The following is a 22,142-nucleotide window of genomic DNA, read 5'->3' as shown; positions in this document are numbered from 1 at the left end:
AGTCTACGACTCGGGTGATAATGTAGTAGCAGAGAGAACAGTCTACGACTCGGGTGATAATGTAGTAGCAGAGAGAACAGTCTATGACTAGGGTGATAATGTAATAGCAGAGAGAACAGTCTATGACTAGGGTGATAATGTAGTAGCAGAGAGAACAGTCCATGACTAGGGTGATAATGTAGTAGCAGAGAGAACAGTCTATGACTAGGGTGATAATGTAGTAGCAGAGAGAACAGTCCATGACTAGGGTGATAATGTAGTAGCAGAGAGAACAGTCTATGACTAGGGTGATAATGTAGTAGCAGAGAGAACAGTCCATGACTAGGGTGATAATGTAGTAGCAGAGAGAACAGTCTATGACTAGGGTGATAATGTAGTAGCAGAGAGAACAGTCCATGACTAGGGTGATAATGTAGTAGCAGAGAGAACAGTCTATGACTAGGGTGATAATGTAGTAGCAGAGAGAACAGTCCATGACTAGGGTGATAATGTAGTAGCAGAGAGAACAGTCTATGACTAGGGTGATAATGTAGTAGCAGAGAGAACAGTCCATGACTAGGGTGATAATGTAGTAGCAGAGAGAACAGTCTATGACTAGGGTGATAATGTAGTAGCAGAGAGAACAGTCCATGACTAGGGTGATAATGTAGTAGCAGAGAGAACAGTCTATGACTAGGGTGATAATGTAGTAGCAGAGAGAACAGTCCATGACTAGGGTGATAATGTAGTAGCAGAGAGAACAGTCTATGACTAGGGTGATAATGTAGTAGCAGAGAGAACAGTCCATGACTAGGGTGATAATGTAGTAGCAGAGAGAACAGTCTATGACTAGGGTGATAATGTAATAGCAGAGAGAACAGTCTATGACTAGGGTGATAATGTAGTAGCAGAGAGAACAGTCCATGACTAGGGTGATAATGTAGTAGCAGAGAGAACAGTCCATGACTTGGGTGGTTGGAGACTTTGACAATTTTCCACACAACAACCAACCAGCGCTGGACGTGGAATGAAAAATGTGACTTTAATCTATTCTTATTTTTTCCCCCTGGGCTCTAGGGTTCCAATCTGGGCGCCAGTGTTCCAACCTGGGCGTCAGTGTTCCAACCTGGGCGCCAGTGTTCCAACCTGGGCGCCAGGGTTCCAACCTGGGCTCTAGGGTTCCAACCTGGGCGCCAGGGTTCCAACCTGGGCGCCAGGGTTCCAATCTGGGCGCCAGTGTTCCAATCTGGGCGCCAGTGTTCCAACCTGGGCGCCAGGGTTCCAACCTGGGCGCCAGGGTTCCAACCTGGGCGCCAGGGTTCCAACCTGGGCGTCAGTGTTCCAACCTGGGCGCCAGTGTTCCAACCTGGGCGCCAGTGTTCCAATCTGGGCGTCAGTGTTCCAACCTGGGCGTCAGGGTTCCAACCTGGGCGGCAGTGTTCCAACCTGGGCGCCAGTGTTCCAACCTGGGCGCCAGTGTTCCAACCTGGGCGCCAGTGTTCCAACCTGGGCGCCAGTGTTCCAACCTGGGCGCCAGTGTTACAACCTGGGCGCCAGTGTTCCAACCTGGGCGCCAGTGTTCCAACCTGGGCGGCAGTGTTCCAACCTGGGCGCCAGTGTTACAACCTGGGCGCCAGGCTATTTCTGCTCATGGAATTGTCACGGGAAACATGTTTGAAATGACAATGAAATCAAGAAACAAACAGATCTGGGACCAGTGTTCATATTCTACATTGAACGTTGTACAAGGTGAAATTAGCCTGGACTTACAACAGTTTAATACTGCACACACAAATCAGCAGTGAACAATTGGTTTCCAAAAACTGGATAAGGATTTTATTGATAAGTGAATTACATTTCTCTTTTATACATATTTCATAAATGATACAGGATTTTACATTTTCTTTTTTTTTTTTTTTGCCAACAGAGCATCCGATGTGAATGAAAAAAAAAGACAAGACAAAGACAATAAGAGGTTTGAATGAAGAAACAAAAATAGATCATTTCAATCCTAATAGTCTTCTTTAGGCATTTTTAAACGTCTTCTGTTTGTTTTTTTCCCAAATCGTTTTTTTTTTTTTAAGTGCACACAAAATAGGATGAAGATTCAAAAACAACAAAGCACACGTTTTCAAAAACGGAATAAATGTGACTGGGGAGAGAACTAAAAGAAGGATAAGACACGATGAACAGAGTGGGAAAACAGATGAGTAAGGGGACTGAGAGGGAAAGTGGGGAGTGTGCCACCATTTTGTCTCTGATCTAGGACGGGAGTGAGTGATGTTGGGGCTACAGGAAGCAGGTCAAGGATTGCTCACAAAATGGCGGACAACTTTGACATTTCCTTAGATGGACCAACGATGGCAGGGAGGTGGCATGGTGGTGGTGGCGGCGGCATAGCGCCAGGGGGATGGCGGCATGGGAATTGCAGTCCACCTGCCCTGGGTCATGTTCATTAGGCACCAAACGGAGGAAAACGGACTGAAACAGGGAGGGAATACCTTGGACTTGACCAATAAGAAAAAGTTCATTTTTGATTTCCGTTGCACAACGTTTTCAGTTTCAGTTTCCTAATGAACACGACCCTCAATTGTTATTAGATCTCAGAACACTAGGTGCAGATCTATACTGGGGGAGAGGAGAGGGACAGACAGGGAGAGGAGGAGGAATGGGGGAGGAGAGGGACAGACAGGGAGAGAAGGAGGGATGGGGAGGAGAGGGACAGACAGGCAGAGAAGGAGGGATGGGGAGGAGAGGGACAGACAGGCAGAGAAGGAGGGATGGGGAGGAGAGGGACAGACAGGGAGAGAAGGAGGAATGGGGGAGGAGAGGGACAGACAGGGAGAGAAGGAGTGATGGGGAGGAGAGGGACAGACAGGCAGAGAAGGAGGGATGGGGAGGAGAGGGACAGACAGGGAGAGAAGGAGGAATGGGGGAGGAGAGGGACAGACAGGGAGAGGAGGAGGAATGGGGGAGGAGAGGGACAGACAGGGAGAGGAGGAGGAATGGGGGAGGAGAGGGACAGACAGGGAGAGGAGGAGGAATGGGGGAGGAGAGGGGCAGACAGGGAGAGGAGGAGGAATGGGGGAGGAGAGGGACAGACAGGGAGAGAAGGAGGAATGGGGGAGGAGAGGGACAGACAGGGAGAGAAGGAGGAATGGGGGAGGAGAGGGGCAGACAGGGAGAGAAGGAGGAATGGGGGAGGAGAGGGACAGACAGGGAGAGAAGGAGGGATGGGGAGGAGAGGGACAGACAGGCAGAGAAGGAGGAATGGGGGAGGAGAGGGGCAGACAGGGAGAGAAGGAGGAATGGGGGAGGAGAGGGACAGACAGGGAGAGAAGGAGGGATGGGGGAGGAGAGGGACAGACAGGGAGGGAAGCAGGAATGGGGGAGGAGAGGGACAGACAGGGAGAGAAGGAGGGATGGGGGAGGAGAGGGACAGACAGGGAGAGAAGGAGGGATGGGGGAGGAGAGGGACAGATAGGCAGAGAAGGAGGGATGGGGGAGGAGAGGGACAGACAGGGAGAGAAGGAGGGATGAGGAAGGGGAGGGAGGTGCAGAGGCTGGGTTGGAGCCAGATTTGGCAGGGCAGATTCTAACGACAGAGAGATAGCCCTGTCCCATTACTAGGAATCTCTACAAACAACATTCTTTTAAACTACCTTTGCGATATTCATGTTAATTAAATCATCTTTTAGTTTTCTTTATTTTCAACATAATTTCCCGTGTAAACATTACATTCATGCAACACCCGCTTTATAATAAAGTTCCTATATTTGATATATTTAGGTTTTTAAAAGAATAAGGAAGTTAAAGGTGGATGGATGGTATTATGATGAAAAAGAGGAGGAGTCTCTGATGTATGTAGAGGTGTGTGTAACCAGCTCGCCTGTGTGTGTGTGTGTGTGTGTATAACCAGCTCGCCTGTGTGTGTGTGTGTGTGTGTGTGTGTGTAACCAGCTCGTCTGTGTGTGTGTGTGTGTGTGTGTGTGTAACCAGCTCGCCTGTGTGTGTGTGTGTGTGTGTGTGTGTGTAACCAGCTCGTCTGTGTGTGTGTGTGTGTGTGTGTAACCAGCTCGTCTGTGTGTGTGTGTGTGTGTAACCAGCTCGTCTGTGTGTGTGTGTGTGTGTGTGTAACCAGCTCGTCTGTGTGTGTGTGTGTGTGTGTGTGTGTAACCAGCTCGTCTGTGTGTGTGTGTGTGTGTAACCAGCTCGTCTGTGTGTGTGTGTGTGTGTGTAACCAGCTCGTCTGTGTGTGTGTGTGTGTAACCAGCTCGTCTGTGTGTGTGTGTGTGTGTGTGTAACCAGCTCGTCTGTGTGTGTGTGTGTGTGTAACCAGCTCGTCTGTGTGTGTGTGTGTGTGTGTGTGTGTGTGTGTGTGTGTGTGTGTAACCAGCTCGTCTGTGTGTGTGTGTGTGTGTGTGTGTGTGTGTAACCAGCTCGTTTGTGTGTGTGTGTGTGTGTGTGTATAACCAGCTCGCCTGTGTGTGTGTGTGTGTGTGTGTAACCAGCTCGTCTGTGTGTGTGTGTGTGTGTGTAACCAGCTTGTCTGTGTGTGTGTGTGTGTGTGTGTGTGTGTCTCTCTTACTCTATCTCTGCTAGTGTGTGCAGTTGTGGAAAGTAAAGATTTTGAGCTAGGTGATCGAGGTCAGGTGGGTTGAGAGGAGAGTTGATTTATCGATCGGAGCGATTGAGGAGGAGACGATTCATAGATGTGTTGCTCTGCTCTTGGCCTCCTGTACGTATAAACACACACACACCTCACACCCTCTCTCACACACACACACACACCTCACTCCCTCTCACACACACACACCTCACACCCTCTCACACACACACACCTCACACCCTCTCACACACATCTCACACCCTCTCCCTCACACACACACACCTCACTCCCTCTCACACACACACACACACACACACGGACACACACCTCGCTCTCTCACACACACACACACACACATTTTGCTTACCTCATCCCCATTCTCAGAGTCTATCTCTGTTCATTAAATTGTAAAGTACCAGTTTGCTGAACATAGCTTACTCAGCATGAATAGACCTATACTGATGGTACAGATGGTTCGGTCATAGACATTTGACGATGAAGGTCTCTTCCAATATGATGATTCCAATCCTCTGAGACTAGAAATATCTGTCTAGGTATGTTTCCCTTACTGCTCTAAACAGTCTGTCCCACAAAGGCACCACGTTCCGTGGAGATCCCACGCGCACACACACACACAGACATTAATATTACAATATTAATATGTCTCTTTCTTTATATCCTCACAACTAGGTTGGTGTAAAGAGGTGAGCATATTCAGAAATGGTACACAGTCGGGCCACAGCTGTTTGTGAGGGTTCTACAGGGGTACATCACGGCTGTTTGTGAGGGTTCTACAGGGGTACATCACGGCTGTTTGTGAGGGTTCTACAGGGGTACATCACAGCTGTTCGTGAGGGTTCTACGGGGGTACATCACAGCTGTTCGTGAGGGTTCTACGGGGGTACATCACAGCTGTTCGTGAGGGTTCTACAGGGGTACATCACAGCTGTTCGTGAGGGTTCTACAATGTTCTCTTGGCTGATATGAGTTATAGAGTAGTTGGAAGGAATTGTAGGATATGCGAGTGGCACGCGGAATCTCCCGGGCCAGAAATCCTTCTCAGAACTCTGTTTGTGGATGATGGGTGTTTGTCTATGAAGCCTTGGTGGGCTATATTGCTGGTAGTACAATGAGAACAGTGTGTGAGAGAAGAAGTGGGTGAAAACCTATTGATACGGGGGTCCTGTATGGTTGAGACATTACTGAAGAGATACAGATATGGTATATCAACTATATTACTGATATAGGATGTTAAAGAGAGAGCTCCTCCCCCCACTGAATGATCTAAACCTCCTCTATCTTCATTGGGATTGATTGTATATTATTAGTATATTGTTTCTCATAACAAATATAGCTTCTAAAGTAAAACATCTGGGAATACTGGAACACACAGTGATGTTGTTATCGGAAGTACTATCCTCCAATCCCGGCGCAGCATGTTACAGGAAACAGGAAGTCGATAGGAAGTCAACAACAGGAATAGGAAGTGAGGTGTGGTCACCTGACCTCAACTCCGTCTATCCACTTCCTGTAAAGGCTGTGACAATCTGAAAGGCGCCTGATAAAAGGTCCTTGTCATCATTAGCAATATGCTCTGTGGGTAGCTGTCCGTCAGGCAGAGAGGGCGGGAACTGGTTACAGGCGGGGCAGGGTTGGCCACAGCCAATCAGACGAGACAAGAGGGGTCGGCCAAGGTCAACGTTCACGGTCACCTAGAGGGTCACAGGAACCCTTGTCCAATCACAGCCATGTCCTCCGTGCATGCAGAGGTCAGAGGGCTGAGGTTAAAGGTCAGGGGGTGGAGCAAGAGGTTCCCAGCTAGAGGATATTCATAGGACACAGACGTCCCGAGGCCCCACAGGAGTGGTGTGTGTGTGTGTTTGAATGCTGCACTGTGGGCCTAGCTAACACATAGATATAGCAACTGTTAAGTGGCTTGGGGTTGGAGTCCCGGGATATCACCACACACACTTAAAGACGTGTCCATTTGTCTGCCCCCCTCCACCTCCGCTGTAACTCCTCACACTGCAGCGCGCCACTTCCTGTACGTCCCCTAGAGCTTCCTGCAGGCTGTGCTGAAGTCCTGTTGCATATCCATAGCACCCAGTTTCATCTTAATCTCCACCCCCAGACACAATTTGATTCAGTTTCTGTTCTTTCTAAACCTCCTCTACGGATGGGTTTACTTTATAATTTGAGTTTTCAAGTCAGAGAAATTAAAAAAGGAGAAAATGTTAAAAAAAAAAGAAGAAAAACTCCCACGGTCGGTCGCTAAAGGGAAGGGTTTTAACAAAGAGGAGTAAAGGTGGACGGATGGAGAGAGAGGAGGGGGGTAAGGAAAGGAGGGATGGAGGGGGGTAAGGAAAGGAGGGATGGAGGAGGGTAAGGAAAGGAGGGATGGAGGAGGGGAGGAGGGTAAGGGGAGGAGGGCAAGGAAAGGAGGGATGGAGGAGGGGAGGAGGGTAAGGGGAGGAGGGCAAGGAAAGGAGGGATGGAGGAGGGGAGGAGGGTAAGGGGAGGAGGGCAAGGAAAGGAGGGATGGAGGAGGGTAAGGGGAGGAGGGCAAGGAAAGGAGGGATGGAGGAGGGGAGGAGGGTAAGGGGAGGAGGGCAAGGAAAGGAGGGATGGAGGAGGGGAGGAGGGTAAGGGGAGGAGGGCAAGGAAAGGAGGGATGGAGGAGGGGAGGAGGGTAAGGGGAGGAGGGCAAGGAAAGGAGGGATGGAGGAGGGTAAGGGGAGGAGGGCAAGGAAAGGAGGGATGGAGGAGGGGAGGAGGGTAAGGGGAGGAGGGCAAGGAAAGGAGGGATGGAGGAGGGGAGGAGGGCAAGGAAAGGAGGGATGGAGGAGGGGAGGAGGGTAAGGGGAGGAGGGCAAGGAAAGGAGGGATGGAGGAGGGGAGGAGGGTAAGGGGAGGAGGGCAAGGAAAGGAGGGATGGAGGAGGGTAAGGTAAGGAAAGGAGGGATGGAGGAGGGGAGGAGGGTAAGGGGAGGAGGGCAAGGAAAGGAGGGATAGAGGAGGGTAAGGGGAAGAGCGGAGGAGGGTAAGGAAAGGAGGGATGGAGGAGTGGAGGGAGAGATGAAGAAAGCAGAGGAGGACATCACTCTTCCCATCAATCTTTGCTGGCGGCGGTGAGTTGCTGGACAGGGAGTTGGAGCTGGAGGGGGTCCCTCAGGCGTTTCAGATCTAACTCCACCTGGGGGAAGGGAATAATATGAGAAATGTGTGAATTCCTTCTACAATTGCTAATTTTTTGTCATAACGTTTCAATCCAGATTATAAAACCATGACAGGGTACATTTTGCGAAGGCATGTTAATGTGTGTTAATGTGTGCATGCCTGTGTCTGTCTGTGTGCTAGCATGCCAGCCTGCATCTGTTCCTGCCTACATAGGGTTGGTATCGGGGTTAGTGTCGGGGTTAATGTCGGGGATGGGGTTAGTGTCGGGGATGGGGTTAGTGTCGGGGTTGGGGTTAGTGTCGGGGATGGGGTTAGTGTCGGGGTTAATGTCGGGGATGGGGTTAGTGTCGGGGATGGGGTTAGTGTCGGGGATGGGGTTAGTGTCGGGGTTGGGGTTAGTGTCGGGGTTGGGGTTAGTGTCGGGGTCGGGGATGGGGTTAGTGTCGGGGTTGGGGTCAGTGTCGGGGTTAGTGTTGGGGTTAGTGTCGGGGTTGGGGTTAGTGTCGGGGATGGGGTTAGTGTCGGGGTTGGGGTTAATGTCGGGGATGGGGTTAGTGTCGGGGTTGGGGTCAGTGTCGGGGTTAGTGTCGGGGTTGGGGTTAGTGTCGGGGTTGGGGTTAGTGTTGGGGTCGGGGATGGGGTTAGTGTCGGGGTTGGGGTTAGTGTCGGGGTTGGGGTTAGTGTCGGGGTTGGGGTTAAGGTTGGGGATGGGGTTAGTGTCGGGGATGAGGTTAATGTTGGGATTGGGGTTAGTGTCGGGTAGGGTTAGTGTCGAGGTTGGGTTTAGTGTCGGTTGGGGTTAGTGTCGGGGTTGGGGTTAATGTTGGGGTTAATGTTGGGGATGGGGTTAGTGTCGGGGTTAATGTTGGGGATGGGGTTAGTGTCGGGGTTAATGTTGGGGATGGGGTTAGTGTCGGGGTTAGTGTTGGGGTTAGTGTCGGGATGGGGTTAGTGTCGGGGTTGGGGTTAGTGTCGGGGATGGGGTTAGTGTCGGGGTTGGGGTTAGTGTCGGGGTTGGGGTTAGTGTCGGGGTTGGGGTTAGTGTCGGGGTTAAGGTTGGGGATGGGGTTAGTGTCGGGGATGAGGTTAATGTTGGGATTGGTGTTAGTGTCGGGTAGGGTTAGTGTCGGGGTTGGGTTTAGTGTCGGTTGGGGTTAGTGTCGGGGTTGGGGTTAATGTTGGGGATGGGGTTAGTGTCGGGGTTAGTGTCGGGGTTAATGTTGGGGATGGGGTTAGTGTCGGGGTTAATGTTGGGGATGGGGTTAGTGTCGGGGTTAATGTTGGGGTTAGTGTCGGGGTTAATGTTGGGGATGGGGTTAGTGTCGGGGTTAGTGTCGGGGTTAATGTTGGGGATGGGGTTAGTGTCGGGGTTAATGTTGGGGATGGGGTTAGTGTCGGGGTTAGTGTTGGGGTTAGTGTCGGGGATGGGGTTAGTGTCGGGGATGGGGTTAGTGTCGGGGTTGGGGTTAGTGTCGGGTTTGGGGTTAGTGTCGGGGTTGGGGTTAATGTCGGGGTTGGGGTTAGTGTCAGGGTTGGGGTTAGTGTCGGGATGGGGTTAATGTCGGGGATGGGGTTAGTGTCAGGGTTGGGGTTAGTGTCGAGGTTGATGTCGGGATCGGGGTTAGTGTTGGGGATGGGGTTAGTGTCGGGGTTGGGGTTAGTGTCGGGGTTGGGGTTAGTGTCGGGGTCGGGGATGGGGTTAGTGTCGGGGTTGGGGTCAGTGTCGGGGTTAGTGTTGGGGTTAGTGTCGGGGTTGGGGTTAGTGTCGGGGATGGGGTTAGTGTCGGGGTTGGGGTTAATGTCGGGGATGGGGTTAGTGTCGGGGTTGGGGTCAGTGTCGGGGTTAGTGTCGGGGTTGGGGTTAGTGTCGGGGTTGGGGTTAGTGTTGGGGTCGGGGATGGGGTTAGTGTCGGGGTTGGGGTTAGTGTCGGGGTTGGGGTTAGTGTCGGGGTTGGGGTTAAGGTTGGGGATGGGGTTAGTGTCGGGGATGAGGTTAATGTTGGGATTGGGGTTAGTGTCGGGTAGGGTTAGTGTCGAGGTTGGGTTTAGTGTCGGTTGGGGTTAGTGTCGGGGTTGGGGTTAATGTTGGGGTTAATGTTGGGGATGGGGTTAGTGTCGGGGTTAATGTTGGGGATGGGGTTAGTGTCGGGGTTAATGTTGGGGATGGGGTTAGTGTCGGGGTTAGTGTTGGGGTTAGTGTCGGGATGGGGTTAGTGTCGGGGTTGGGGTTAGTGTCGGGGATGGGGTTAGTGTCGGGGTTGGGGTTAGTGTCGGGGTTGGGGTTAGTGTCGGGGTTGGGGTTAGTGTCGGGGTTAAGGTTGGGGATGGGGTTAGTGTCGGGGATGAGGTTAATGTTGGGATTGGTGTTAGTGTCGGGTAGGGTTAGTGTCGGGGTTGGGTTTAGTGTCGGTTGGGGTTAGTGTCGGGGTTGGGGTTAATGTTGGGGATGGGGTTAGTGTCGGGGTTAGTGTCGGGGTTAATGTTGGGGATGGGGTTAGTGTCGGGGTTAATGTTGGGGATGGGGTTAGTGTCGGGGTTAATGTTGGGGTTAGTGTCGGGGTTAATGTTGGGGATGGGGTTAGTGTCGGGGTTAGTGTCGGGGTTAATGTTGGGGATGGGGTTAGTGTCGGGGTTAATGTTGGGGATGGGGTTAGTGTCGGGGTTAGTGTTGGGGTTAGTGTCGGGGATGGGGTTAGTGTCGGGGATGGGGTTAGTGTCGGGGTTGGGGTTAGTGTCGGGTTTGGGGTTAGTGTCGGGGTTGGGGTTAATGTCGGGGTTGGGGTTAGTGTCAGGGTTGGGGTTAGTGTCGGGATGGGGTTAATGTCGGGGATGGGGTTAGTGTCAGGGTTGGGGTTAGTGTCGAGGTTGATGTCGGGATCGGGGTTAGTGTTGGGGTTGGTGTCAGTGTCGGGGTTGGTGTCGGGATCGGGGTTAGTGTCGGGGTTGGTGTCGGGATCGGGGTTAGGGTCAGTGTCGGGGTTAGTGTCGGAGTTGGGGTCAATGTCGGGATCAGTGTCGGGGTTGGGGTTAGTGTCGGGGTTGGTGTCAGTGTTGGGGTTGGTGTCAGTGTTGGTGTCGATGTCAGGGTCGGAGTTGGTGTCAGTGTCGGGGTTGGTGTCAGTGTCGGGGTTGGTGTCAGTGTCGGGGTTGGTGTCAGTGTCGGGGTTGGTGTCAGTGTCGGGGTCGTGGTTGGTGTCGGGTTCAGTGTCGAGGTTAGTGTTTGAGTTGGTGTTGGTGTTAGTGTCGGGGTCGTGGTTGGTGTCGGGGTTAGTGTTGGAGTTGGTGTCCGTGTCGGGGTTAGTGCCTACCTCAGCGATAGAGTCCTTCAGCTCGTTGTACTTGTAGATGTCAAAGCGTTGTCTCTTCACCCCCTTGTGGAAGAACAGCAGGTACTGTCTGTCCCTGGCGTCTGGGTAGATGTACTCCTACAGGACGGGGGATATTCAGTCACAATAACACAACACACAAATACACCTACTCCAGAATGCTACAACTTCTACTAAGGAATATACTGTATACATACTGTACACCAACAGGAAAACGAGGACACATCCGTGAATGAATCAAATGTGAATGAGCCAAACGCGAATGAGCCAAACGCGAATGAATCAAACGCGAATGAGCCAAACGCGAATGAGCCAAACGTGAATGAATCAAACGCGAATGAGCCAAACGCGAATGAACCAAACGTGAATGAATCAAACGTGAATAAACCAAACGTGAATGAGCCAAACGCGAATGAGCCAAACGCGAATGAGCCAAACGCGAATGAGCCAAACGCGAATGAATCAAACGCGAATGAGCCAAACGTGAATGAATCAAATGTGAATGAGCCAAACGCGAATGAGCCAAACGCGAATGAGCCAAACGCGAATGAGCCAAACGCGAATGAGCCAAACGTGAATGAATCAAACGCGAATGAGCCAAACGCGAATGAACCAAACGTGAATGAATCAAACGTGAATAAACCAAACGTGAATGAGCCAAACGCGAATGAGCCAAACGCGAATGAGCCAAACACGAATGAACCAAACACAAATGAACCAAACACGAATGAACCTGCTCCAAAAACGCTACTAGACTTTTAAAAAAGTGAAACTTGTTCTTTAAACACACAAACACAGTCTGGCCCTGTAAAATGCTTGGATTTGCTGTGTGCTATAGAGGGTGTGTGTGTGTGTGTGTGTGTGTGTGTGTGTGTGTGTTACCTGGCGTGTGAGTACGTAGTAGGAGTACATAGCCATGGCGGTAGCGTAGGTAATGAAGTAGGTGACAGGCTCCATGATGTCCCAGGAGTACTCCCACCAGGTGAGACGCGCCAGGATCCCAAACTGTGTTGCCATGTAGGCCATGCCCCCCCACAGCACCCAGGTGGTACGACGCTCCGCCTTACGACTCAGCTCCTCCCTCACCTGGGCAAACAGCCAATCAGAGACAGCCATCAGTCATAAAAAGGAACACCAACTCAGTTGTTAAGAACGTAGTGCTTGCAACACCGGGAAAGCGGGTTTGATTCCCGGGACCACACATTCCCCCCCCCCCCCCCCCCCGTGTCAAATCGCCAATTGGTAAACCCATCCATTATGGGATTAATTGACAACAAACAAAACATTACAATAATTCACTATGGTAATTAATGATCATTCTTCTTCCGGTGTTCTCTGCATTGCGCATTAAAGTAGCGGTGGATAAAAGCATCAGCTAAGAGATAGATATAATATATAACTCACTCACTACCGTCACACATCTGATCACTCACTACCGTCACACATCTGATCACTCACTACCGTCACACATCTGATCACTCACTACCGTCACACATCTGATCACTCACTACCGTCACACATCTGATCACTCACTACCGTCACACATCTGATCACTCACTACCGTCACACATCTGATCACTCACTACCGTCACACATCTGATCACTCACTACCGTCACACATCTGATCACTCACTACCGTCACACATCTGATCACTCACTACCGTCACACTACCATCACTACCATCCATTGATTTGTGAATGAACTCTCCAAATGTGCTGGCTTGAGTCCATCCTTTCATTGGGAGTAAACTGCTGAACACAGTTGTATTGAGCCTTTACTATCGCCCCCCCCCCCCCATGCTAAACATTAACCATGCAGTTCTCTACCCCCCCCCCCTAAACATTAACCATGCAATTCTCTACCCTCCCCCTAAACATTAACCATGCAGTTCTCTATCCCCCCCCCCTAAACATTAACCATGCAGTTCTCTATCCCCCCCCCCTAAACATTAACCATGCAGTTCTCTACCCCCCATGCTAAACATTAACCATGCAGTTCTCTATCCCCCCCCCCTAAACATTAACCATGCAGTTCTCTATCCCCCCCCCCCTAAACATTAACCATGCAGTTCTCTACCCCCCCTCTAAACATTAACCATGCAGTTCTCTACCCCCCCCCCCTATACATTAACCATGCAGTTCTCTACCCCCCCCCTAAACATTAACCATGCAGTTCTCTACCCCCCCCCTTAACATTAACCATGCAGTTCTCTACCCCCCCCAAACATTAACCATGCAGTTCTCTACCCCCCCCCTAAACATTAACCATGCAGTTCTCTACCCCCCCCCTAAACATTAACCATGCAGTTCTCTACCCCCCCCCTAAACATTAACCATGCAGTTCTCTATCCCCCCCCCCCTAAACATTAACCATGCAGTTCTCTACCCCCCCCCCCCCCCCCTTAACATTAACCATAAAGTGAATGGAATTCTAAACACAGTAATTCATGTCCATCAGAAGACAGAAAAAAAGTGATATTTACAAATGTACTTAATGCCAATAAGTGACTGTGTGTGTTCCGTACCTTCTCTAGAGGACGTAGCTGTGAGTTGAGGTCCTCTAGTCTGACCACCAGTTCCTTCTCTTTACTAAGCTGATGCTCTTCTATACGCATGGTGGTGTAGAGCTGCTGAACCAGGAACTTAACGTCGTTCAGACGCTCTGCCTCGTCATTGGCTAGGAGATCTACAGACACACACAGAGGGTTAGAAGGTAGAAACAGACAGGCAGACAGGCTCTGACTCGTCATTGGCTAGGAGATCTACAGACACACACAGAGGGTTAGAAGGTAGAGACAGACAGACAGACAGACAGACAGACAGACAGACAGACAGACAGACAGACAAATGCCTACTTTCACCTCTTAAAAGTATGAAGTACAAAATAAATGTGTTTTCATCTTCTGACCCCTGGTCAATCTCACCTCTCCGTGGCGGTCGAACCAGGTGTGTAACGTCGTTGATGACCAGGTTGAAGTCATCCAACAGCAGGATGTCTATCCCTGTAGAAGAGGCTACCCTCGCCCCATCTGGAGGGAGGGAGGGAGGGAGGGGAGAGGGGGAGGGGAGGAGGGAGGGGAGGAGGGAGGGGAGGGAGGGAGAGGGGAGACAGGGAGGGGAGAGGGGGAGGGAGGGAGAGGGGAGGGAGGAGGGAGGGGAGAGAGGGAGAGGGGAGACAGGGAGGGGAGAGGGGAGGGAGGGAGGGAGAGGGGAGGGAGGGAGGGAGAGGGGAGGGAGGGAGGGAGAGGGGAGGGAGGGGAGGAGGGAGGGGAGGGAGAGGGGAGACAGGGAGGGGAGAGGGGGAGGGAGGGAGAGGGGAGGGAGGGAGGGAGGGGGGAGAGGGAGAGGGGAGACAGGGAGGGGAGAGGGGAGGGAGGGAGGGAGGGAGAGGGGAGGGAGGGAGAGGGGAGAGGGAGGGGAGAGAGGGAGTGAGGGAGGGAGGGAGGGGGAGGGGAGGGAGAAAAGATGGAGAATGGAAAGAGACAAAGAGAGAGGGAGAGAGACAGAAACAAAGGGATATCAGTCATGAGACCACACTCTGCTACTTGAAACACACTTCACATCCTCATCATTTCATGGCAGTAACATTAAGCCTATTTCTCTGGCTTGTCTCCCAACTGGCACACTATTCCCTACATAGTGCACTACGTTTAACCAGGGACAATAGGGCTCTGGTCAGAGGTTGTGCACTATAAGGGTTGAAATAGGGAGCTATGTGAATGTAGAAAAGGCCTCTGAGACCTTCTAATGGAGATTGTGTCCTGTGTCCCAAATTGATTCCTATTCCCTAGGCAGTGCACTACTTTTGATCAGACCCCTATCGGTAGTAGTGCACTAATTAGGGGAAAGGGTGCCATTTGGGAGGCAGGTCGGATATCACAGCCTCAGAGTGAAGACATCTGCACCACTTGTTGGAGGATGATGAGCACCATCGGTAAAGGAGACTGGCTTCGTCCTGAACGGTACCCTAATCCATATAGAGTGCACTACTCCTGACCACTAAATAGGGAATAGGGTGCCATTTGGGAAGCACATAAATAATAATGAGCATCGGACTGAATGGGTATTGTGGCAATATGCCCGAATACTGATTGTACAGCGCGGGTAACTATTATCTACATAAGGGATAGGCAACCAGGATTACTACTGGTAGAACAGAGTGGTTAACTAGTGTCTACAACAACCAGGGTTACTACTGATAGAGTGGTTAACTAGTGTCTTCAACAACCAGGATTACTACTGGTAGAACAGAGTGGTTAACTAGTGTCTTCAACAACCAGGATTACTACTGGTAGAACAGAGTGGTTAACTAGTGTCTACAACAACCAGGATTACTACTGATAGAACAGAGTGGTTAACTAGTGTCTTCAACAACCAGGATTACTACTGATAGAACAGAGTGGTTAACTAGTGTCTACAACAACCAGGATTACTACTGGTAGAACAGAGTGGTTAACTAGTGTCTACAACAACCAGGATTACTACTGGTAGAACAGAGTGGTTAACTAGCGTCTGAAACAACCAGGATTACTACTGGTAGAACAGAGTGGTTAACTAGTGTCTACAACAACCAGGATTACTACTGGTAGAACAGAGTGGTTAACTAGTGTCTACAACAACCAGGATTACTACTGGTAGAACAGAGTGGTTAACTAGCGTCTGCAACAACCAGGATTACTACTGATAGAACAGAGTGGTTAACTAGCGTCTACAACAACCAGGATTACTACTGATAGAGTGGTTAACTAGTGTCTACAACAACCAGGATTACTACTGATTGTACAGCGCGGGTAACTATTGTCTACATAAGGGATAGGCAACCAGGATTAGTACTGATAGAACAGAGTGGTTAACTAGTGTCTACAACAACCAGGATTACTACTGATAGAACAGAGTGGTTAACTAGTGTCTACAACAACCAGGATTACTACTGATAGAACAGAGTGGTTAACTAGTGTCAACAACAACCAGGATTACTACAGATAGATCAGAGTGGTTAACTAGCGTCTACAACAACCAGGATTACTACTGGTAGAACAGAGTGGTTAACTAGTGTCAACAACAACCAGGATTACTACTGGTAGAACAGAGTGGTTAACTAGTGTCAACAACAACCAGGATTACTACTGATAGAACAGAGTGGTTAACTAGCGTCTACAACAACCAGGATTACTACTGGTAGAACAGAGTGGTTAACTAGTGTCAACAACAACCAGGATTACTACTGGTAGAACAGAGTGGTTAACTAGTGTCTACAACAACCAGGATTACTACTGATAGAACAGAGTGGTTAACTAGCGTCTACAACAACCAGGATTACTACTGGTAGAACAGAGTGGTTAACTAGTGTCTACAACAACCAGGATTAGTACTGATAGATCAGAGTGGTTAACTAGTGTCTACAACAACCAGGATTACTACTGATAGAACAGAGTGGTTAACTAGTGTCTACAACAACCAGGATTACTACTGGTAGAACAGAGTGGTTAACTAGTGTCTACAACAACCAGGATTACTACTGATAGAACAGAGTGGTTAACTAGTGTCTACAACAACCAGGATTACTACTGGTAGAACAGAGTGGTTAACTAGTGTCTACAACAACCAGGATTACTACTGATAGAACAGAGTGGTTAACTAGTGTCAACAACAACCAGGATTACTACTGGTAGAACAGAGTGGTTAACTAGTGTCTACAACAACCAGGATTACTACTGATAGAACAGAGTGGTTAACTAGTGTCCACAACAACCAGGATTACTACTGGTAGAACAGAGTGGTTAACTAGTGTCTACAACAACCAGGATTACTACTGATAGAACAGAGTGGTTAACTAGTGTCTACAACAACCAGGATTACTACTGGTAGAACAGAGTGGTTAACTAGTGTCTACAACAACCAGGATTACTACTGATAGAACAGAGTGGTTAACTAGTGTCTACAACAACCAGGATTACTACTGATAGAACAGAGTGGTTAACTAGTGTCTACAACAACCAGGATTACAACTGGTAGAACAGAGTGGTTAACTAGTGTCTACAACAACCAGGATTACTACTGATAGAACAGAGTGGTTAACTAGTGTCCACAACAACCAGGATTACTACTGGTAGAACAGAGTGGTTAACTAGTGTCTACAACAACCAGGATTACTACTGATAGAACAGAGTGGTTAACTAGTGTCCACAACAACCAGGATTACTACTGGTAGAACAGAGTGGTTAACTAGTGTCTACAACAACCAGGATTACTACTGATAGAACAGAGTGGTTAACTAGTGTCTACAACAACCAGGATTACTACTGATAGAACAGAGTGGTTAACTAGTGTCTACAACAACCAGGATTACTACTGATAGAACAGAGTGGTTAACTAGTGTCTACAACAACCAGGATTACTACTGATAGAACAGAGTGGTTAACTAGTGTCTACAACAACCAGGATTACTACTGATAGATCAGAGTGGTTAACTAGTGTCTACAACAACCAGGATTACTACTGATAGAACAGAGTGGTTAACTATTGTCTACAACAACCAGGATTACTACTGATAGAACAGAGTGGTTAACTAGTGTCCACAACAACCAGGATTACTACTGGTAGAACAGAGTGGTTAACTAGTGTCTACAACAACCAGGATTACTACTGATAGAACAGAGTGGTTAACTAGTGTCTACAACAACCAGGATTACTACTGGTAGAACAGAGTGGTTAACTAGTGTCTACAACAACCAGGATTACTACTGATAGAACAGAGTGGTTAACTAGTGTCTACAACAACCAGGATTACTACTGATAGAACAGAGTGGTTAACTAGTGTCTACAACAACCAGGATTACTACTGGTAGAACAGAGTGGTTAACTAGTGTCTACAACAACCAGGATTACTACTGGTAGAACAGAGTGGTTAACTAGTGTCCACAACAACCAGGATTACAACTGGTAGAACAGAGTGGTTAACTAGTGTCTACAACAACCAGGATTACTACTGATAGAACAGAGTGGTTAACTAGTGTCTACAACAACCAGGATTACTACTGGTAGAACAGAGTGGTTAACTAGTGTCTACAACAACCAGGATTACTACTGATAGAACAGAGTGGTTAACTAGTGTCTACAACAACCAGGATTACTACTGATAGAACAGAGTGGTTAACTAGTGTCTACAACAACCAGGATTACTACTGATAGAACAGAGTGGTTAACTAGTGTCTACAACAACCAGGATTACTACTGGTAGAACAGAGTGGTTAACTAGTGTCTACAACAACCAGGATTACTACTGATAGAACAGAGTGGTTAACTAGTGTCTACAACAACCAGGATTACTACTGGTAGAACAGAGTGGTTAACTAGTGTCTACAACAACCAGGATTTCTACTGGTAGAACAGAGTGGTTAACTAGTGTCCACAACAACCAGGATTACTACTGGTAGAACAGAGTGGTTAACTAGTGTCTACAACAACCAGGATTACTACTGGTAGAACAGAGTGGTTAACTAGTGTCTACAACAACCAGGATTACTACTGGTAGAACAGAGTGGTTAACTAGTGTCCACAACAACCAGGATTACAACTGGTAGAACAGAGTGGTTAACTAGTGTCTACAACAACCAGGATTACTACTGATAGAACAGAGTGGTTAACTAGTGTCTACAACAACCAGGATTACTACTGGTAGAACAGAGTGGTTAACTAGTGTCTACAACAACCAGGATTACTACTGATAGAACAGAGTGGTTAACTAGTGTCTACAACAACCAGGATTACTACTGATAGAACAGAGTGGTTAACTAGTGTCTACAACAACCAGGATTACTACTGATATAACAGAGTGGTTAACTAGTGTCTACAACAACCAGGATTACTACTGGTAGAACAGAGTGGTTAACTAGTGTCTACAACAACCAGGATTACTACTGATAGAACAGAGTGGTTAACTAGTGTCTACAACAACCAGGATTACTACTGGTAGAACAGAGTGGTTAACTAGTGTCTACAACAACCAGGATTACTACTGGTAGAACAGAGTGGTTAACTAGTGTCCACAACAACCAGGATTACTACTGGTAGAACAGAGTGGTTAACTAGCGTCTACAACAACCAGGATTACTACTGATAGAACAGAGTGGTTAACTAGTGTCTACAACAACCAGGATTACTACTGATAGAGTGGTTAACTAGTGTCCACAACAACCAGGATTACTACTGATAGAACAGAGTGGTTAACTAGTGTCTACAACAACCAGGATTACTACTGGTAGAACAGAGTGGTTAACTAGTGTCTACAACAACCAGGATTACTACTGATAGAACAGAGTGGTTAACTAGTGTCTACAACAACCAGGATTACTACTGATAGAGTGGTTAACTAGCGTCTACAACAACCAGGATTACTACTGGTAGAACAGAGTGGTTAACTAGTGTCTACAACAACCAGGATTACTACTGGTAGAACAGAGTGGTTAACTAATTTAAGGCCCTGTCTGTGCTGCATTTTTTATTTTTTTTAACCTTTATTTAACTACTCAGTTAAGAACAAATTCTTATTTACAATGACGGCCTACATGCTCTTCATGGTTGTGGTATAGCTGTGTGGTTGTGTGTGTTTATTTCATTTCACCTTTATTTAACCAGGTAGGCTAGTTGAGAACAAGTTCTCATTTACAACTGCGACCTGGCCAAGATAAAGCTAAGCAGTTCGACACATACACCAACACAGAGTTACACATGGAATAAAACAAACATACAGTCAATAATACAGTAGAAAAAGTCTATATACAGTGAGTGCAAATGAGGTAAGATAAGGGAGGTAAGGCAATAAATAGGCCATAGTGGTGAAATAATTACAATATAGCAATTAAACACTGGAATGGTAGATGTGCAGAAGATGAATGTGCAAGTAGAGATACTGGGGTGCAAAGGAGAAAAATAAATAACAGTATGGGGATGAGATAGTTGGATGGGCTACTTACAGATGGGCTATGTACAGGTGCAATGATCTGTGAGCTGCTCTGACAGCTGGTGCTTAAAGCTAGTGAGGGAGATATGAGTCTCCAGTTTCAGTGATTTTTGCAGTTCGTTCCAGTCATTGGCAGCAGAGAACTGGAAGGAAAGGCGACCAAAGGAGGAATTGGCTTTGGGGGTGACCAGAGAGATATACCCGCTGGAGTGCGTTCTACGGGTGGGTGCTGCTATGGTGATCAGTGAGCTGAGATAAGGCGGGGCTTTACCTAGCAAAGACTTATAGATGACCTGGAGCCAGTGGGTTTGGCGATGAGTATGAAGCGAGGGCCAGCCAACGAGAGCATACAGGTCACAGTGGTGGGTTGTATATGGGGCTTTGGTAACAAAACGGATGGCACTGTGATAGAATGCATCCAATTTGTTGAGTAGGGTATTGGAGGCTATTTTATAGATGACATCTCCGAAGTCGAGGATCGGTAGAATAGTCAGTTCTACAACGGTATAATTGGCAGCATGAGTGAAGGATGCTTTGTTGCGAAATAGGAAGCCGATTCTAGATTTAATTTTGGACTGGACATGCTTAATGTGAGTCTGGAAGGAGAGTTTACAGTCTAACCAGACACCTAGGTATTTGTAGTTATCCACGTATTCTAAGTCAGAGCCGTCCAGAGTAGTGATGCTAGTCTGGCAGGCAGGTGCGGGTAGCAATCAGTTGAATAGCATGCATTTGGTTTTACTTGGATTTAAGAGCAGTTGGAGGCCACGGAAGGAGAGTTGTATGGCATTGAAGCTCGTCTGGAGGTTAGTTAACACAGTGTCCAAAGAAGGGCCAGATGTATACAGAATGGTGTCGTCTGCGTAGAGGTGGATCAGAGACTCACCAGCAGCAAGAGCGACATCATTGATGTATAGAGACTGCCAGAGGTCCGGACAACAGGCCCTCCGATTTGACACACTGAACTCTGTCTGAGAAGTAGTTGGTGAACCAGGCGAGGCAATCATTTGAGAAACCAAAGCTGTTGAGTCTTCCGATAGAATGTTGTGATTGACAGAGCCGAAAGCCTTGGCCAGGTCGATGAAGACGGCTGCACAGTACTGTCGATTATCGACGGCAGTTATGATATCGTTTAGGACCTTGAGCGTGGCTGAGGTGCACCCGTGACCAGCTCGGAAACCAGATTGCATCGTGGAGAAGGTACGGTGGGATTCGAAATGGTCGGTGATCTATTTGTTAACTTGGCTTTTGAAGACCTTAGAAAGGCAAGGTAGAATAGATGTGTGTGTTTGCGTGTGTGAGTGTGTGTGTGTGTGTGTGTGTGTGTGTGTTACCTGTAGAGTAGATGGCTACACGGTCAATACCCCTGTCCTCTGTCTGCAGCTGTGTGAGGAACACCCCAACACAGTCACTGAGGGGCTTCAGAGTGAACTGGCATCGCTCCCTACGGGACGGCAAACTGACCGAGATCACCGGCAGTCCATTCTGGTACACCACCGTCACCTCTGGAGGGGGGCAGGAGACAACAACATGATTTCATACACATACTCCCCCCTCCCCCACTCCCTTAGCTACTGTACCCCTCCCCCATTCCATTAGCTACTGTACCCCTCCCCCACTCCCTTAGCTACTGTACCCCTCCCCCATTCCATTAGCTACTGTACCCCTCCCCCACTCCCTTAGCTACTGTACCCCTCCCCCATTCCATTAGCTACTGTACCCCTCCCCCATTCCATTAGCTACTGTACCCCTCCCCCACTCCCTAAGCTACTGTACCCCTCCCCCATTCCATTAGCTACTGTACCCCTCCCCCATTCCATTAGCTACTGTACCCCTCCCCCACTCCCTTAGCTACTGTACCCCTCCCCCATTCCATTAGCTACTGTACCCCTCCCCCATTCCATTAGCTACTGTACCCCTCCCCCACTCCCTAAGCTACTGTACCCCTCCCCCACTCCCTTAGCTACTGTACCCCTCCCCCATTCCATTAGCTACTGTACCCCTCCCCCATTCCCTTAGCTACTGTACCCCTCCCCCACTCCCTTAGCTACTGTATCCCTCCCCCACTCCCTTAGCTACTGTACCCCTC

General features: G+C 48.8%; 1 protein-coding gene across 1 annotated transcript in view; it reads right to left on the bottom strand.

The window, feature by feature from the left end:
- Positions 1-7,550: 7,550 nt before the first annotated feature.
- Positions 7,551-22,142, bottom strand: part of mcu (mitochondrial calcium uniporter) — a 124,791-nt gene continuing 110,199 nt past the window's right edge. The window contains exons 4-9 of the mRNA XM_036946050.1: positions 21,388-21,558; positions 14,016-14,120; positions 13,617-13,777; positions 11,974-12,177; positions 11,074-11,190; positions 7,551-7,781 (exon numbers count right to left, since the gene is read on the bottom strand). Coding sequence (XP_036801945.1) covers positions 7,698-7,781; positions 11,074-11,190; positions 11,974-12,177; positions 13,617-13,777; positions 14,016-14,120; positions 21,388-21,558 — 842 coding nt within the window. The 3' untranslated portion in view covers positions 7,551-7,697. The remainder of the gene's footprint in view (positions 7,782-11,073; positions 11,191-11,973; positions 12,178-13,616; positions 13,778-14,015; positions 14,121-21,387; positions 21,559-22,142) is intronic.

Source organism: Oncorhynchus mykiss, chromosome 16 (genome assembly GCF_013265735.2).
Source record: "Oncorhynchus mykiss isolate Arlee chromosome 16, USDA_OmykA_1.1, whole genome shotgun sequence".
Lineage (NCBI taxonomy): Eukaryota > Metazoa > Chordata > Actinopteri > Salmoniformes > Salmonidae > Oncorhynchus > Oncorhynchus mykiss.
This window is presented reverse-complemented; position numbering and strand designations above follow the sequence as displayed.